This window comes from Anopheles bellator, chromosome 2 (genome assembly GCF_943735745.2).
Source record: "Anopheles bellator chromosome 2, idAnoBellAS_SP24_06.2, whole genome shotgun sequence".
Taxonomy (NCBI): Eukaryota; Metazoa; Arthropoda; class Insecta; order Diptera; family Culicidae; genus Anopheles; species Anopheles bellator.
The window spans coordinates 68,678,627-68,695,392 of NC_071286.1; the positions used below are offsets into that span (position 1 = coordinate 68,678,627).

Here is a 16,766-nt window from a genome sequence, read left to right on the forward strand (position 1 = left end):
CCAGGATTCGTTTCCAAGCCAGTAACGGCGGCGACAAGCGGATTCACTCTAATCTACGAAGCGTACCCTTTCGGTCTCTTTCGGTTGGTCTCTGTTGATTATTATTCTAATTCCTCCGTTCGATCTTGCTCCATTTGGGGTGTGTTTGTGAGTGTGCGTGCGGTGAATTATTGTTTATGATTCGGCAACGAGATGCCACAAGTTTCTACGATTAAATGCTTCCGACAAAGGTTACACGAAGAAAAAACTGCCTTCAGCGTGCAGACCACTGCCGGTCAGTTCGCTCCTTTCTTACGTTACTTTCTATCTACAACGGGCTGCAATGGGCTGACCGGGGCAGCTCGATCTCGTGGCGTATTCGGATTGGGAATTGCTCTGCTCTGCTTGAACTACATTCTAATGATTTGTCTTTCTTCGTAATGCGTGATCGCTGCACAGGCCAGGGTCAGAAGACAGAACAACAACACCGACAGCGGGGGCTACTTGTTCCGGTGGGCGGATGATGGAAAGCGGTTGCCGGCATCCGGGAATGTATGCGAAAAACAACGGCGAAAAAGAACAGAAATCTCTTGGTGCCTCGTGGGAGCACCCTCCTTATGGCACACACTCTTCGCGCACTCGACAAGAAGGCTCAACATGGCAAACACGGGTGGGTGTGTAATGACTACAAGTGTAAATGGGTTGGTTGTAAAAACACAAACAGGAATTAGGTAGATGTGATGTTATCGGTTACAATCTTCTTCCTTCAGCGCGCCTTTCGAGTCCACCATTGCGCTTGCCACACACAACTGTGTTATTTCTATTGCTTCATTCCAACGCGGCGTTTGTGTGGTGTTCTTCGTCTTGTAAGATTAAAATTAGTATTTGGTTTTTTGTTGTGTAAAAGTGGTGGTGGAGCGTCTCGGGGGTTTCGTTTTAAGCATTTCCCTACATTCTCGTGGTTCACACGTATTTATTTAGTTCGTTCGAGGCGTTGGTTCGTCGCCTTCACGGCGCCTTCTGGCCGCCCACAGAGAGAGTTTAGTTCATTTCTTCGCCACTTTCGTCACCGAGCTTCCCTCTGCAGAATAAGAACTATTCAATGTAGTATAATACACAAAGCTCCAGACGCTCGGGATGGGCTTGCAAGCGTGGGCTTTGATGACGCGGCGATCGAGGGAATATTCTGAACGTGGAAAGTTAAATAAATAACGACGAGTAATGGTAGCACAAGAAAAGAAACATCAAAATGTGGAGCCTTTCCTTCACCGCATAAAGTAAGCTAACAAAAACAAACGAGTGAAACATGACGACGATCGTGGAATAATTCACATATTCCTCTAGTGGGCGAAAACAACGTCTGCAAAGATCCTCTTCTGTCCTATGGCAACAACCTCTGTCGGGGGGTGGGTTCGGGGTCTTTGCAGTGTAAATTGTGTCTATTCGAGGAGTAAGTAAACAATATGGCATCGCTCACAATTTCTGTCTCTTCTCGCTGCACCGTCGCCGCAGAACAACAGAAAACAACGATCGCTAGTGGCGTAAGGAAAGCTCACCTCAAACTTGCCGTGTGCCGTGTATATGTCCATCAAAGCGATTCCCTATTCTTTAGGCGATTTCAAACAACAATTAGAATCAAACAACGCGCGCGTCTAACACCGATCTAGTTCTTCCTGGACTCCGCGCACCATAGCTTCATCGTAAAAAGAAAGCAGCCCACGCGGGCGCCGCAGCATACCCAATTTCCTCTTCTTGTATGCTGTGCACGGGGCAAAACGGAACGGAAAGAAAACAATGAAGAAAGAAAAACTAAGCCGCGCCCCGTGATGACACACTACCCGCTCGCTCTCTGTCTCTCTACTGTAGCATCAGCGCCGACAGGTTACGGTTCAGGATCGTGTCCTTCACCGAGCTGAACACGACCTGAATGTTCTGCGTGTCGACCGCGTTCGTGAAGTGGTGGTAGATCGGTGTTTTGGTATTTTTCCGCACGTTCATAAACATCTGCAGGATGAAGTTCTGCACGTCCAGGATCGAGTGCGGGTTGCCGGTGAACTGCGGGTAGTACCAGCGGATGTCGGTCTCGGGATTTTTCACCTTCTGCTGCAGGAGGTCCGTCTTGTTGAGAAACAGGATGATCGAAATACCCTGAAAGGTGGTATTGTTCACTATCGTGTCGAAGATGTTCCGCGACTCTTCCAGACGGTTGGTTTTCCTGTGGCAGGGAAGAAGAAGCAAAGAAGGATGACCGTGATTGTGAGCATGAAGCGTGATCTTGTGCGGATATCCCTATCTTACCGGTCTTCCGCTAACACCTGATCAAACTCGGAGGTTGATACGAGAAACAGGATCGACGTGACGGAACAGTCGAAACATTTGGTCCACTTCTGGCGCTGCGTTCGCTGGCCGCCGACGTCAACAAACACAAATGGAATGTTCTGCCAAAAACAAAAAGGGGAACTCCGATTAAAATGCATCCATACCGCACTTGGGTGGATTTTGGGTGACCCGCAACCAAACTCACCTGTATCCTTATCGTAAACTCAAATACACCTTTAGTTGCTTTGCGACAGTGCAAAATATCACGATGGGTGGGTACATAATCTAACCTTGACACTCGCTCTAATTCATCTAGGAAATAACTAACAGAATCACTCTGTGGAGAGAAAAGAGAAGAGAAAGAATGGTGAGTGTGCTGCGCAATGTGTCGTAGAAAGTGAAATTATGCCGCGAATCGGGCATATTAAAATGTAACATTTATCACCCGCTTCTAATCTACTGAAGGCTCTTGGAACGTTAAAATAAGCGCCTAATTAACGGGAGCGGCTGGACGAGTGTGTGTTCGATTGGACCACTCTCTCGTGCGCGCCCGACCGCGGGAGACGCTAATCTTATGCAAACAATCTGCCAATGGCCGCCCAAGAACATTGCCCTACATTGGTCACCCAACATTGGCCGGACGATGCCGTGGGCAGCACTACTTTGGGGCAGCGCTCTTTGAAGGCTTGTGGAGCAGCGGGTTCCGGGGCTTGTTAGAGTCTGGCCGGTTCTTATCAAACGAACGGCATCACAAATATTATAATTCGAATAACACTCTCGCCTTCGATACCGTGTCCCCGGCACGCCAATGGCTGGCGTCTCGTGTCCGGAGCCCGATGGAAGTGCCACGGAAAATTTGCATCCCTAGCGAAAGGGTGTAATTGAAATCGGAATAAATAACTTCCGCAAGATAAGGAAGCGAAGGGCCCGTTGAAAGGCCATAGGTTAAGCTTCCAGCAGCTGAGAGCTGACTGAGCCGCCACGTTCGGTGTAAAGTGGGCCGAAAAACAAGGGTCCACAAAAGAGGGGAACCCAACGAAAACCGCAACAGAATGAAGCCCACCACCGCCGGCCACACGACTAAGCGAAACTTGTTTCACTAAATAGCAAATTTATACACCGTTTAGCTCTCATCGCTGTCAGCTTCTCTTGGTGAGGAGGAAAATTTGTCCCACCACTGGGTCGGGCTCGGGTGGCCACCCGTTCCGTGGGTTTTTAAAGTATCGCTGCAGGTAATTGCCACCACGCACAGCAGCATTAATCAGCGGGCCTCACACAACAAGAAGTCTTGTTCTCCCACACGCGCGCCGCGACAGGTTGACGCTGCTGGCTGGCCGCCCGCCACCAGGAGAGCTGCATATGTTTCTGTGCCACTGTGCTCCACTCCGATATGGTTTCGCCGCGTTCGATTGCGCCAATCGCGATTTGCGCCCGCGGCCACCAGATGAACGGGCGGACGCGACGGTGTTGTGTCTTGACGGGGCGTCCGTGGCCGGATCAGGGCCGGTGTGCAACGACAACCCGGCGTTGTCGTGGCTTATTGCCATTCGCACTGCGGAGGCAGCGAACGCGCTCGCTCCTTTTTCGCACATTCGCGCGCACACCAAACCGCAAGCGATCGACAGGTTACATAAAATCCGAGGACCATGTGTGTGCCTTATAATAAACGAGCTTCGTCTTGTCGGTGGCCATGCCGAGCAGCATAGCGAGCGAGTGGCCCCGCTCGCTGTTGCCGATGGTGCGGGCTTTGACGGTTGTCATAAATTTAATTAAAATTGAAATGAAATACAAATGCCGAACCCGCCGCTCGGCCGACGTAGGTTGCGGATAATGCCCGACCGTTAATAGAGCCCCCTTCGCCGCTCCCGTTTTGTGCCGTTTCATAAATTCTCTAGCAAAACGGCGTGCCCTATCATGGATCAATTCATCTCACTCGTCCTGGCCGCGCGCACACGGAAGCCGTGCCTTTCACGCGAGCAGCTTCGTCGTCAGCTGTCGCCGCCGGTTGGTGCAATAAATGCTCATCGTCCTGGTGGTGTTGTTATTAGTAGAAACCGCTGTGGCCCGCACGCCCATTTGCAATCATTATTTATTTTATTGGCCCTTCGCCGGGGGCTAGAATTGCAGCGCGCAGATACACAGCAGCAGCAGGATTCCGCGCGGGATTTGTTTATGATTTTAAGCTGTTCGACCAAAGTGCACCAAGTGCAATTAGCGCTTCCATATTATGCGCTGCCGGAAGCACTTCGTGAGCGCTCGGTTGCGGAGACGCATTGAAACAATTTTCCCGAAAAATGTGATCGAATTGATTGGGGGCCACTTTTTCCTAAATTACGCGCCACGTTACGATGGCGCGTGCCCACCACAACCTTGCGAAGCAATTTTTTAATGCACTATCTGGTGCGCAGCGTCGCTCTCGCGGTGCTGGGGTACGGCGGGTGATCGTCGAAGGCGGATCAATCGTGAACCAGAAACCAGATTGGCTTCCATGGCGCGCGCAATGAGGGAGTTGCGCTGTTGCGCCACCACCGAACGCTGCGCACAATTTTAATTTAATTAGAGCGCACTCCCAGAGCTCGAGAGGCGAGGGGCGAAATCGCTTATTTATTTACTTTATCCTTCAGCACCAACCGGCAGCGGAACCCTCTGCTGCGCCCCCCAAAAGTTAGTGTGCGTCTCGTTTTCCGTTTCATGTTCATTCTTGCGTTTTTTTCTTGCATTTCCTTGCCAGCCGCCAGCAGCGAAGAGATAACAACTTCTTCGTAAACAGTGCGCGGGCGTTTCGCGAAAGGCGCACCGGCTCCCGGCTGCACCACTCGCGGGGGGGATATTATTTTTAAATGCTTCGCACACACTTCTCACAGTGTGTTCGTTGACGATGGAGAGGAACGATCGAGACACACGATCGATGATTTTCCCGGAAAGGAAATCTGCGGCTCAGCATCGCGCTCAGCCAGTGGTTAGCGCCGCACAGGCAGTGGGTGTTTTCGCACACTTTAAGCATCACTTTCGAATAATCAACCTCGATCGAGATCCATCACCGTCGCGCGGGCGCGTTAAATGATCGCGGCCCAGCCTGAATCGACGCCACACCGAAAAACAAAAACTGGCCGCATCCGCTTCTCGTTGCGAACAAACACATTCCCGCTCTTTCTGGGTCAAGGCCTATTCGCCGACGACGACGACGACGGCAATGTTTGCGGAAAGAGCATAATCGGGTGAAATATGGCGTCCGGGGAATGCCAGCGAAAGTCTCGGAGGATGGAGCAGCAGATCGCTACCGCGGACCGGTTTGCAGCCGGACACTGGCGATCACGCGAGATTCACGATCGCGATCTGATGGCCATCAGCTGGGCAGGCTGGCGGCTGCCGGTGGCCTGCCGGGCCCGGCTGGGTTTGTTTGGAGAACCGGTGTAAGAAATTGGCTAAACATTTGGCCACCGGTGAGCAAATTTAACGCAAATTAATATGTTTTCTGAGAGCGCCAGCAGTGCGCGGCGAGCAAAAGGACAGGTTTCCGTGGGAAGCGTCCGACACGGAGCGAACCGGACCCTCGTCATGCGCCGGGGCCGAATGGTGCCAATGAAACTGCTACAGTGAATGCTAATGAAACCCCGTGCTACAGGCGTTCATTTATCTTCATGGCAAGTCTGAAGCTCATTTTTCGCATTTGCCATAATTACCAGAGGGCAACCCAACGTCCCGGCCCGTCCCGTCCCGTGGCACGGTTCACACAGCTGTGCGCCCGCCGCTGTCGCGCAGCGAAGGGCCCATAAAGTTTGACGCTGCTAATAAAATGTCATTTTTACAACCACCTAACCTTTGGCTTCGCGCGACCGCGACACTGTTGTGCGCGATAGCTTCGTTAGCAAAAACAAAACCTAAGACGTCCGAACCAATAGAGAGACGGCGGCGAACCGACGTTGCGCTGCAACCGTTAAGACCCGCACCTCACACATCGCAGCGAGCGCAGCAGATGTTTGGCGCACTCGATAGAGATATCGTCGGCGCCGCGCGCGCCTCACCATAACAAACTTCACAACAGCCTATCTGCCACCAAGCGGTCCAAGATCAAGATCGCTGGTTAAGGCGGTACAGTACGTGCCCCGGCGATGTCTTCCGCGTTGTCTTGCGTACGCATACCGACCTCGGCCACGCCAGCCGCGAGTGTTGGGCCTTAAAACAATGTGTTTTCCCCGTGCGTCATCGCCAGGGGACACTGCGACTGTAAAACTCACTTTCATCCGACGGACAAGAAAACCGGAAGCGTGGGTCTTTCTGTCTGTGCCATTTGTTCGCTAATCGAACCATTCTTACGTACGGTACGTGACGTGCATCCCCGGAGCTCCCCTTTCCAGAACTGTGCTGGAGCTTGCGCGGTTACGGTCAACTATGCGACCCACTGATTTGTTCTGTCGTTGGGGGCCACTTACAATTTGGAACTCCCTTCGCCGGTCGTACGCCTTCCGGATGGCGCCATCCGTCCACAGTATGTTGATGAGTGGAACGTACTGGTGGAACTGCTCGACGTCCAGTTTGGGGCCACTGTGAAACATAATCGCTTCGTTCGCGGCCAGCTGCGACGTCGGATGCTCCCAGGGTATATCTAGCTTATCTCTAGCGTCACACAACACTTGCATGCCTGAAAAGGATCGGATGGACACGGGTGGCATTAGAGAGGGGCTCCGTCTAGATCGAAGGTTACACCAGATTCGCATCACTTCTTACCTTTGACTATGTTTTGGTAGATCACATGTTGGTATTCCCTCATTAGATCGGGCTCGAAGTTGATCCTGTGGATGATCCGCATCTGCTTCAGAAACGTCGATTTACCGGATTCGCCTGCGCCCAGCAACAGCAGCTTCACCTGGGGGAGGTGGTCGAAGAAAACATGCATACGGGGAAGGTATTATTCAAGAATCTGTGTCAAGGGTCAAGGATTTAGTCATAAACCCGCTCTACGCTCGTCTCAGCAGGGGTCGATGCACGTGCATTACACAAGCGAAACAATGCTTTGCGGAAAGCTCATTCGAATAAAACCCCCCGTTTTGTGGTTGGCTTTTGACGAAGAAATCTCCAATCGAACGAAAAGGCGCGATGATGCCAATCGTTTACCTCGCGGTGGCGAGAAACTGATAGCGGAACTGGGACACGTGCCACAAAAACAAGTCGCCGTCGGTCGCGGCCAGTAGCGGCCAGCTCGATACGTGAAAGGATAATCAGCATTTTCAATTACCAACCATTCGATACAGTTGGCCAGCGAGGCCGGCCGCGATGCAATGGAATCTAAATCGAAGCTTTTAACGCTTTCGCACACCCTCCCGGCGGGTGACGACCAAAGCGCAGCTGTGGGTTGCAGCAGTGAAAGTGGTGCCGACGGGCGGCTGGTCAGCGATCGTCAACCACCCAGCGCGCCGCAATCTAGAAACAAAAATGTCGAAAAGAATGCTTTTAACCAGAGCCTTCAAGAGACGTGGGCATCACCACCACACTTCGTTAACCCACTTTTTGGTGGCATCACGTGGGGCTCCGTCTCCGGGGGATTCCATCCTGCGACCGGTCCCGCGTGCGATCCATTAGCACCTCATCGATCATCCTACGGGGGCCCAGTGAATCCGGACAGAGCGATGGTTGCATTTTCTCCCGACTTCCTCCCAAGCGCATCACGCAGGCGCTAGATGGCGGCGCACTTCACAAGAGCCGTCGTCGCCGATGGGGGGATTAGTTTTTTCTTCTTCCGTTAAATCCTTCCAAAATGCACCGTCGTCGAAAAGCACCCTATTCCAACTGCCCAATACGGCCGGAGATCTTGCAGCGAAAGCGCAGCTCTTCGCACGTCCTCGGACAGGGAGATGAACCAACAAAACAGCGTAAATATTTGCGGGAAAAGTGCATCGAGGGCGCGTGCATCGATCGCGCGGAATGCATCACGCAACGAACGCGGCAGCAACGCGTTCTACAAGACGCAGAACAGAAGGGGCACGATCGCCAGGCAATCTCTGGTATGATCTGCGCTTCGCATTTGCCGATGATCAACGGGCGGTTGTTGCTGCCAATTGGTGCCAAAGGGCTTTCTGGGTCAGCGGAGCGCGGCTACCGCAGCCGCGTCGAACAGACAAGGAGCGCGTGCGGATGAACCAATAGCAGTAAATCGAAGATCGCGAGAATCTTCACGAGACACCGCTCGCGCCATCATGCCGCCCGGGGGGCCATCCAAATGGCGACCTTCAACTTCCCGACTGACTGCCTGCCGCAGGGGTCTTGGGTATGAATTCCCCCGCGACGAGTACCCCGCGACTTTCTCCGTTCGATCGATCGATCGAGAAGAAGCCCCATGGGGCGACACAGGAGGATTGCAATTTCTCTTTCCTTATCACGCGCGGCCCAAGACGTTGCGGCGCGGTGCGGCGATCAGTAATTGAATTTCTTGGACGAGTAGAGCACGATCAGGGCCAGAGAGAGAGAGAGGGAGAGAGAGAGATCGAGCGTTCCTCATCACGTTACTGGCAAAGTGGTTTGATGGACGTGCGACATTCGCGTGGAAAAAAAAGGGAGAGCCACGGGCAACGATAGACGATCGGCGACCGACGAGTGGTGGTTTGGTGGCGAAAAATCTGTCTTCACATCCCCTTTCCGTCCAGACCCGTGGTGTTGACGGTCACCCGTTGACAGAAGACTGCATCCGTCGTCTCTCTCTCCGATCGCACTGTCCACTTGTTGGTCGACTCCGGTTCGCATCGCACCTTGCCAGTGAGTTTTCATCGTGAGCTTTCATTTGTTCAATTAACATTGTTTACAAGTTTCCGATCGCCGCCCCACTGGCCCATCTCCGGGAGAGTGCCAGGAGTCAGCGGAGTCTGTCAGCGATGGAACAGACCACGAGTGTTGGCCGTGGGTCAATGTCAAACGTTGGCACTTTTTCACGGCACCATAAACAAACCGCGCTGTGTCACGATGACAGATCGAGTCCGCGTGGCTTTCGATGCTCGAAGGGCGGGCTGCAAAAAGAAGTCGGCAATTTTGGGTGCCCGAGGGGAACACGCGGCGTAGGTCATCGCTGAGAGCCGCTTGTTGATAAGGAAACGGTTAATCAAGCGCTTATGTTGCGCACGCGCATTCCCGGCCCGGTGTTGATGCTGGGGTGGGGGCTACGTGAGCACGCATCGCAAGCTCATCTTGACCCCGCGATCGCTAAATGTCGCGGCTTCCGGTCGGGGATAGCACGTTGTGCGCACGTCAAAAAACCTCTCCGTTCGGGCACAAGTATTAGAAATTTATTTCTCTCCTATTGCTTCTGCCGCGGACGGCATATGCTGGCGCGCCGACTTCCTTCGGCCGCGCAGCACCGCCGAGAGGAGCTAGGGGAGGAATAATTTTAACATCCACATTAAAACAACAACGGTTCGCGTGTGTTCACGGCTCTTCCGGATCTCGCTCGCTGCTGTGTGTTGGACCAAAGAAAAAAAAACCCAACAAAACAACACTTTGCATGCATTGGAAACCACATCTTGCCACCGGATGCAGGATATGGAATCCAAACAAAACCTACTTACCCAGCGCACTGACTGCCGCCGCCCACTGGTATTGATTATTTTAACATTTTCTCAAAACATTTCTTTGCTTTTCTCCCGCGCGTTGTCACTCCCGTGGCCACATGGAGTTATAAAAAGTGAACGGAACGGTTCAATTTGACGTGTTTGACGCACGAGGAGTTCGGTACAAATCAGCGAGGCCAGGAAATCTGGTATTCGGCCCCCTTCGGAGAGGGAAAGAAGGTGCGTGAAAGTATGGAAGGAGAGTAGTGTGACACGCGGACAAGGGGCTGGAAACAGGAAACCTTCCTTCGGATCGGATAAGCGTGACGCGTGTGGGCAATGTGTGGGGGTCTTTTTCAAGCAAATCGTGTTACACATTCACCACCAACTACGAAAGCGGATTTAAGGGGGAATCCGTACCGAGGGTTTCGATGGCCCCGACCGGTGGCGGGGCAAGGTCGTTTCGAGGATGAAACTCGATCACGCAACCAAAATGGAACGCACCGCGGGAAAGCAGATCGTGAGATGATCTTCTGATCTTTCTGGAGCCGCCACTGCGACCGGCGACCGGCGCGGATCGTTCTCCGATTGCAGACCGCACGGGCCCCTTTAAATACCACCCTTGAGAAGGGGTCTGCAAAAAGTGCGTTTGGAAAAATAATCATCCTTCGCTGCATCATCCGGAGTGCAATAAACAAACGGCCGCCGGATGTTCGAAGGAGCTCTATTGGTTCGGTTCGGTATTCGGTGGCCGAAGAGAGGCTTCGAAGTTGAACCACTTATTAATCATGGGATTTAAAAATAGTGCCACATAATCCGCAACCGACGACAAAACAGTCCATTCTTGCGCACCGGGCGGTCCTCTTCCCGACACGTCCGACGGTCTCAACCGAAGACGCCGAATTCGCGGAACCGGACCCGAGGGTTGCGGAGGGAAATTTATGTGATTTCACCACACGGTGGTGTCCGCGCGGTCCGTCGAAGTTCTTCGCCGCCCGTAACCCCGGCCGAGCGCGTGGGGGTTTGTTTACTAACAGTGAGGTTTCGAGAAATGGTCGGGCAACAAGAGGACACTTTAACGCGTACGTGATGTTGGCGAGCCGAGAACAAGCATGTTTGTCATCTATTACAGACCATTACCGTAGAAATTTACGAAACTAAATTTATCAAAAGGCGGACACGGCGGCGCACGGTCGCATTGTCGCCCATCGATCTCGGTGCGGCTCGGCTCCGTAACGCCCAGGCACGGATCGCCTAGTAGCGAGGAACAACATTATGAAATATTCTTCCACATCCGACGGCGTCGCGTTGGCATAAACACACCATTTGGTGAGAAGGTTGTTGCCCATTTTTGCATACGCCTACAGGAGAAGCCCGCCACGATCTCCGGGAAGGCGCGCTCCGGAGCTTATCGGAGGTGGGTAGTAGGCACACCTAATCCGATCCTGACGGTGAAGGGGCGGCGGGTGTCATTTCATCACCGATCGATTCCGCCGAACCTTAGCGCTCGGGGCAGAACCGTATGAGAAACTGGCCCAAGAAGTGGTCGCTTTGTTTAATTACTTTTTTAACGCTCTACCGATAAACCCGCCATCCCCGATCGTAAATGAGAATTTATAATTCAGCGTAGCAACCGCGCCCGGTGATGGATCAAGGCACGACACGATCAAATGTTTACGTTCGTCGCCACAAAGAAATTGATAAGTAAAGGGGTGGGGGGGATCCGCGAGATCCGCGTGTGGCCAATGGCCGGATTCGCCACGGATTGCGCGCACGTCAGCGACGTGACTCACCGTCGACATCACGGTGACGTTGTGTCACCATCGGTCAACCCGGATTTGTGGCCACAGCCTCTGCGTTTATTGCATTGCACAATGCTGCCCCCTTAAGACATAACGTTGGCGGATTGTTTCGTTTCATCAGCTGATTGAGCATGGGGGCAAGGACCGAAATATGATCCCAAGTAAGCGCTAATTGCGAACCAGAGCCGCCCCGCTGTGTACGTTACCTGTCGTCGAAATGCATGTTTATCTTTCTCGAGAAATTTGTCGATCTCGCGCGATTTGTAGCGCTGCTCCAGCTCCTCCGGGCTGACGCGTAGCCGCAGCAGATACCCGAACAGGTCGCCGCAGCATCGCGAGCATGATAATTTCGATAAGGTGCTTTCTCTCCGCCTGTTATTCGATGCCGCCATCTTTAAATCTCATCACACCACGCACACCACTCATCTAGGGCCGTGAGCGTTCGAACTCACTGGCGGCCACCGACCAGCATGAGGCAGAGATCACGCTCGTCTCACTGCTCACCGCGCAATCCACACAAAAAGCCTGTGATCACCGTCGGCTCACGCGTGAGAGATTGGCTTTCTCTTTCTTCGCTCACCCGGTGAACTCGATTCCAGGCGCTGCTCACTCGCGTTGCTCACCTCGCCGACACCATTCACTCACCAGTAACTGGTGGTCGTGTATGCGTGGTTATGTGTCCAAATCGCTTCTCGCTTCTCCTACGCCCAGCTCACCACGCGCTTTCGCTCCTCTTGCTTTCACGCGAGAACAAGGATGCGGCTGCTCTCTTTGCACACACTACGCCACGGGCAAATAATACACAAAAGAAGAGGGAACGCTTCGCACACCCAACAAAACAGCCGTTCTCTCGTCGGCGCGTCTCGCACAAAAAGCACCGCGAATGGAATGAAATGGTCGGCAATCAAAGCGCACTTAGATCGCTTTTTTCCCGGCCAGCCCGCTATTCACTGCACCCTTTACGCTGGTGGTTTCCAGCGAACGGCGGCCACACTTCCTTTTTTGCCCACAGGCACACGCACGCACACAGTCGCTGCAAGGGGCCACCAGCGGCCTGTGACACGGTTCTGTAACGAAGGATTGCTTCTGCGAGCCCCGGTTCAGCACAATTTCATTCACCGCGTCGGTATCTTTCCGGCTGACTCTGCTTTCGTGCTTCTGTTACGACGGGAAACCGGAGCGATCGTGTCACGTCTTGTTGGCCACTAGCATCATCGTTCCCCACACGCTCTAGAGCGCGCTGGCACGATGGCGAACGAAATCCACTCTTTTCACGCACCAATCACCGGCGGACGGTCCCGGGGCCAGGTTTAATCGAGCCCCGGCGGATTCGGGCACGCGTTTAGCACACTTTGACGGCGGCTGAGGCCAAAAAACACCGTTTTTTCCGGAAAAAGGCAGCAGCGAACTACGTCAACACCGCACCAACGAATGACTTCCAGGGCGAATGAGCCAATGGGAGATGTGTGGATTCGACGGAGCGCGAGATCGGACGGCTCACCAGCGCGACGACACCACTACACGCACGGTTTGTTCACTGCCAGAAAGCAAAGGCGCGATGGTGAGAAGCGCGCTCTGAGTGAACGCGGTGAGTGAACCCGTTGACGGAACGGCGGCTCACTTTCGAAACGAACGGGCGATTTGAATTGATTTAATGATAAGTTTAATAAATCTTCGGGGGAGTTTCAGCTGGGAACGGTGTCTAAATAGCGACAATACGCTAGATGCAGCCCAGATTTCATGCATCGCGCCTACAACCCGTTCTCACACGCCCGAACGGGCGAAGGGTGAGTGAACGTTTATGCTGAGTTATGCTTCGCGTGTGTGGGTGTGCGTGCGTAGGGAAACTGTGCAAAAATTGTATGTTTCTTTCGCCGCGTTCCCCTCTGCCCCCTTCGCTGCACGGGTGCACGTTTGCAACCAAAGTGCACCTTTTATGCTGCCAGACAGCGCACCCCGCACCGCCGTCCCAGCGAGGAAAAGCCGAGGGACCCTTTTTCGTCTACGGAACGCGGTGGCCGCCGTATGTAAGCGCCTTTTATGTGTTTATGTTTATTGTTTCTAACGTCGTCCCCGCAGCGGCCAGATCTCGGGCAGGTAGAGCGGACCACCGGGAGGACGGGTCCTCGAGGGGGCACTTTTTACCAAAGAATTACTGTCGGTGCAATTCTTTATTTTTTCCCCGCTCCTTCGAGGCTCTTTAAGCTAAAACCTGGATCAATAGAAAATGCGCTGGGAATTTTGGACCATAAAAAACCCTTTTTTCGTGTCGCAGTGCCGCAGCGTCGGATTTGCATACCCAGCCTTAGACCCGGTGGAAACCCTCGCCGTTTTTCTAAGCCCGGAAGGTAAAGATTTGGTGCCCGAAGAGTGTCCCGCGCACAAGTGCCCGCTCAGCATTGAAGCAGCTTCTCGAAAATTCAGTCACTGGGACTTCCATTGTGGCCCTTGATGAACCAATTTGGCACGGTTTGTTGAAGAGTGTGCCGCGGCCGGACCAGACCGTGACTGTGCCGGCCAACGCCTTCTAGTGGCACTTTGTTGTGCATAATTGTCCAATAAAGCGCACATCCGCTAATCAAAGCGATCGTACGTCGCGCGTCACGATCGTTATGATCGCCGGCAAGAGTTGGCGCATAAATTTGATGAACATGCTTTAACGCGACCATCTTGCTGTGGAAGATACTTTTCGAGATTTCCAAGCATTGAAGTCCGTTGAAAATCATCCTTCCGAAAGCAAGATGACCGACAACTCGATTGCCACGTCAACGTTTCGCTCGATCAAACCCAATCGCAATAACTCGAATGAAGCAATTGCTCTCCAGCATTCGGTTCCGTTCGTTCCGAAACGCACCAAAACATGAGTTATTTTTCTTTCTTTCTACCCGATCCCATTCTGGCGCCTCTGCATACCCAGCCCAGAGGCCAGCTGACCACTTCCTGTGGCGATCGCCCCGAAAGTGGTCCAAAACGAGCGGCGAGGACACGGCGGGGAACGGGCCCACGTAAATGGCACCACCACCACTTGAAGCCAATTTCACGCCTAAGTAAGCAAAAGAAAGCTCTGAACGGTCGGGTGTCCGAGGTCCGGTCCACTTTTCGGCTCCAGCGCCCAGCGCCCAGGTAACCTTGACAGAAAGTGCAAGCGTATGTAAAAATTTCGGCCATACGCAAAACACGCCGGGCCCTCGCCCGTTTCTGGCTGTTTCTTTTTCACGTCGGCCTTCGGGCCGGTCACGGCACTCGAGCCCACCCTTTCGGGACCGGCCGCATCATCTGGCCGTTGTTTCTTTCGCCACATTCTTCGTTCATGCTGAAAGTATTTAAACCCATGTTGTACACGAAGGCACATAAAATATATTTAAATTTTTTAACTAAAACTCCGACTCCGAAGAAGCGGAACAAAGAAACAATGGAAGAGTTTCCCGATGGTACGCCAGGTGTGAATTTTAAATTACACCCCAAAAAAACGGCCAAAACGTCGCCGATAAGCATGAGGGGTGCCAGCAGCCACCCGGAACTGGTGGTGAGAAACGCATCGAAATCACCCCCCTGCGTTGGCTTGTTCGTTTGTCGTTATCGGTCAATGCACGCGCGGACCCACCGATTGCATAAACCAACATTGCGCCGGAATCCGGATCCCGGTAAGAGCCGATTGGGCATTCCGAGCGAAGCGTTGGGTTGGGCGATCGATGACGTCATTGCTTCGGGAGCGATGCCGCGACTCGTTCGATCTCGTATGTGGGTCGTTACCGTGATTTAATACCAGCAACGTGCGCACTTCGATCCCGATGTTTGACGATAAGCGGAGACGCCATGCACCGAAGCGGGTCAATTAATGCTGGGGCGAGATGGTGGCGGCTGCGGCTGAGTCAGCTGGCATAATGTCGCCTTCCCGTCCCTCCCGGAACATACCGGAACGACAGAGAGAGAGCGACAGAGTGGTACGTCACCGCAATCAACCTGCGCTCAACGTCCGCCTGCATGACACATGCACGCACCCGGACCCCCTCCGCGTAATTCCCGGTAGTTATTATGCTAATTGTAGACTGCCGCCGCCGACCGACCGAGCGATCGCCGCAGTCTTATGTCACGGCGACGCAATCCTCGTGCGCGCTGCCGGACGCATAATTATCCGCCAACGTCTCAGCGTCCGCGCCCAATATGCTTTGCTAGGGGGGCGGTGGCGCTGTTTCGCTTCTCTTCGTGTCGCCTTTTTCTGCGACAATTCAGCCCACAAACACGCAGCGACCGCCATCTGCGCGTGGCGCCACACCACGCAAGGCTTGGAGTCCGTTCGAGCGGCACCGTCCAATCTGTTTGCCGGCAGAAATTGACTTGTTCCCCCCCGCCCAGGACGCCCGGGTCATTTGCTATCAAAATAATCATTAATCAACCATTGCTGAAAAGCGCTTCTCACCTGGCGTAGGATGTGCCTTTTTTGGCCAAAAGGAACACGTTTCGGATGTGGCACATCGCACGACAACAAACATTATCGCGGCAGCTTTTAAAGCGGCATTTCTTGGGTTTTCGCTATATTCGCGTTCGCGCGCTGATATAATAAAGAGTTGGGTGTATACTTTATTGCATTCGTAGTAATAGCTGCATATAAACTGCGTATAAGCTCCCGCTGGTTGGCTCCGGACGCCACACATCGACACACGTTATATAATGATCAGAAATGCGCTAGTGTTCTTCGTACAATTCGCAATACAATGTTTTATGTTCGCAATACGTTTCGTGCGCCCTTCTTAGCCGCCTGTACACACCCTGCTATGGTCTTTGATAAGCTATCGAATCTTGTCTCCGTGGCTCTCTGGTGCATTCTTTTGCGGACCGTTCGTGGACCTACAACAATCAGTGGTTCGAGATCGGAAACGAATCCGAAACATCGGTCGGGAAGAAAGTAGCTAGAGACGGGCCTCGAAGGCCGCCTTTCGGTTCTATCGGGGGGATGGTGGCTTTGATTTATTGTTTAAGTGAAACGGTTAAATGGTAAACATTTGCCCAGGAAAAACAAGACGACATCTGCAGGGGTCATGCAGGAAGATAAATGCGGAACAGTTGGATTACGCTCTCTTTATCCTGAGAATGGGAATAGCTGGCGTGCGCACCTTACTGGGCGCGCGAT

General features: G+C 53.1%; 1 protein-coding gene across 1 annotated transcript; it reads right to left on the bottom strand.

The window, feature by feature from the left end:
* Nucleotides 1–1,836: 1,836 nt before the first annotated feature.
* Nucleotides 1,837–12,027, bottom strand: LOC131210287 (guanine nucleotide-binding protein subunit alpha homolog). Its single transcript, XM_058203513.1, has 6 exons — nt 11,842–12,027; nt 7,027–7,165; nt 6,732–6,940; nt 2,504–2,635; nt 2,278–2,417; nt 1,837–2,194 (listed from the first exon to the last, which is right to left on the bottom strand). The coding sequence occupies exons 1-6, from the start codon at nt 12,025–12,027 to the stop codon at nt 1,837–1,839; spliced, it is 1,164 nt and encodes a 387-aa protein (XP_058059496.1).
* Between the last annotated feature and the right edge of the window lie 4,739 nt (nt 12,028–16,766).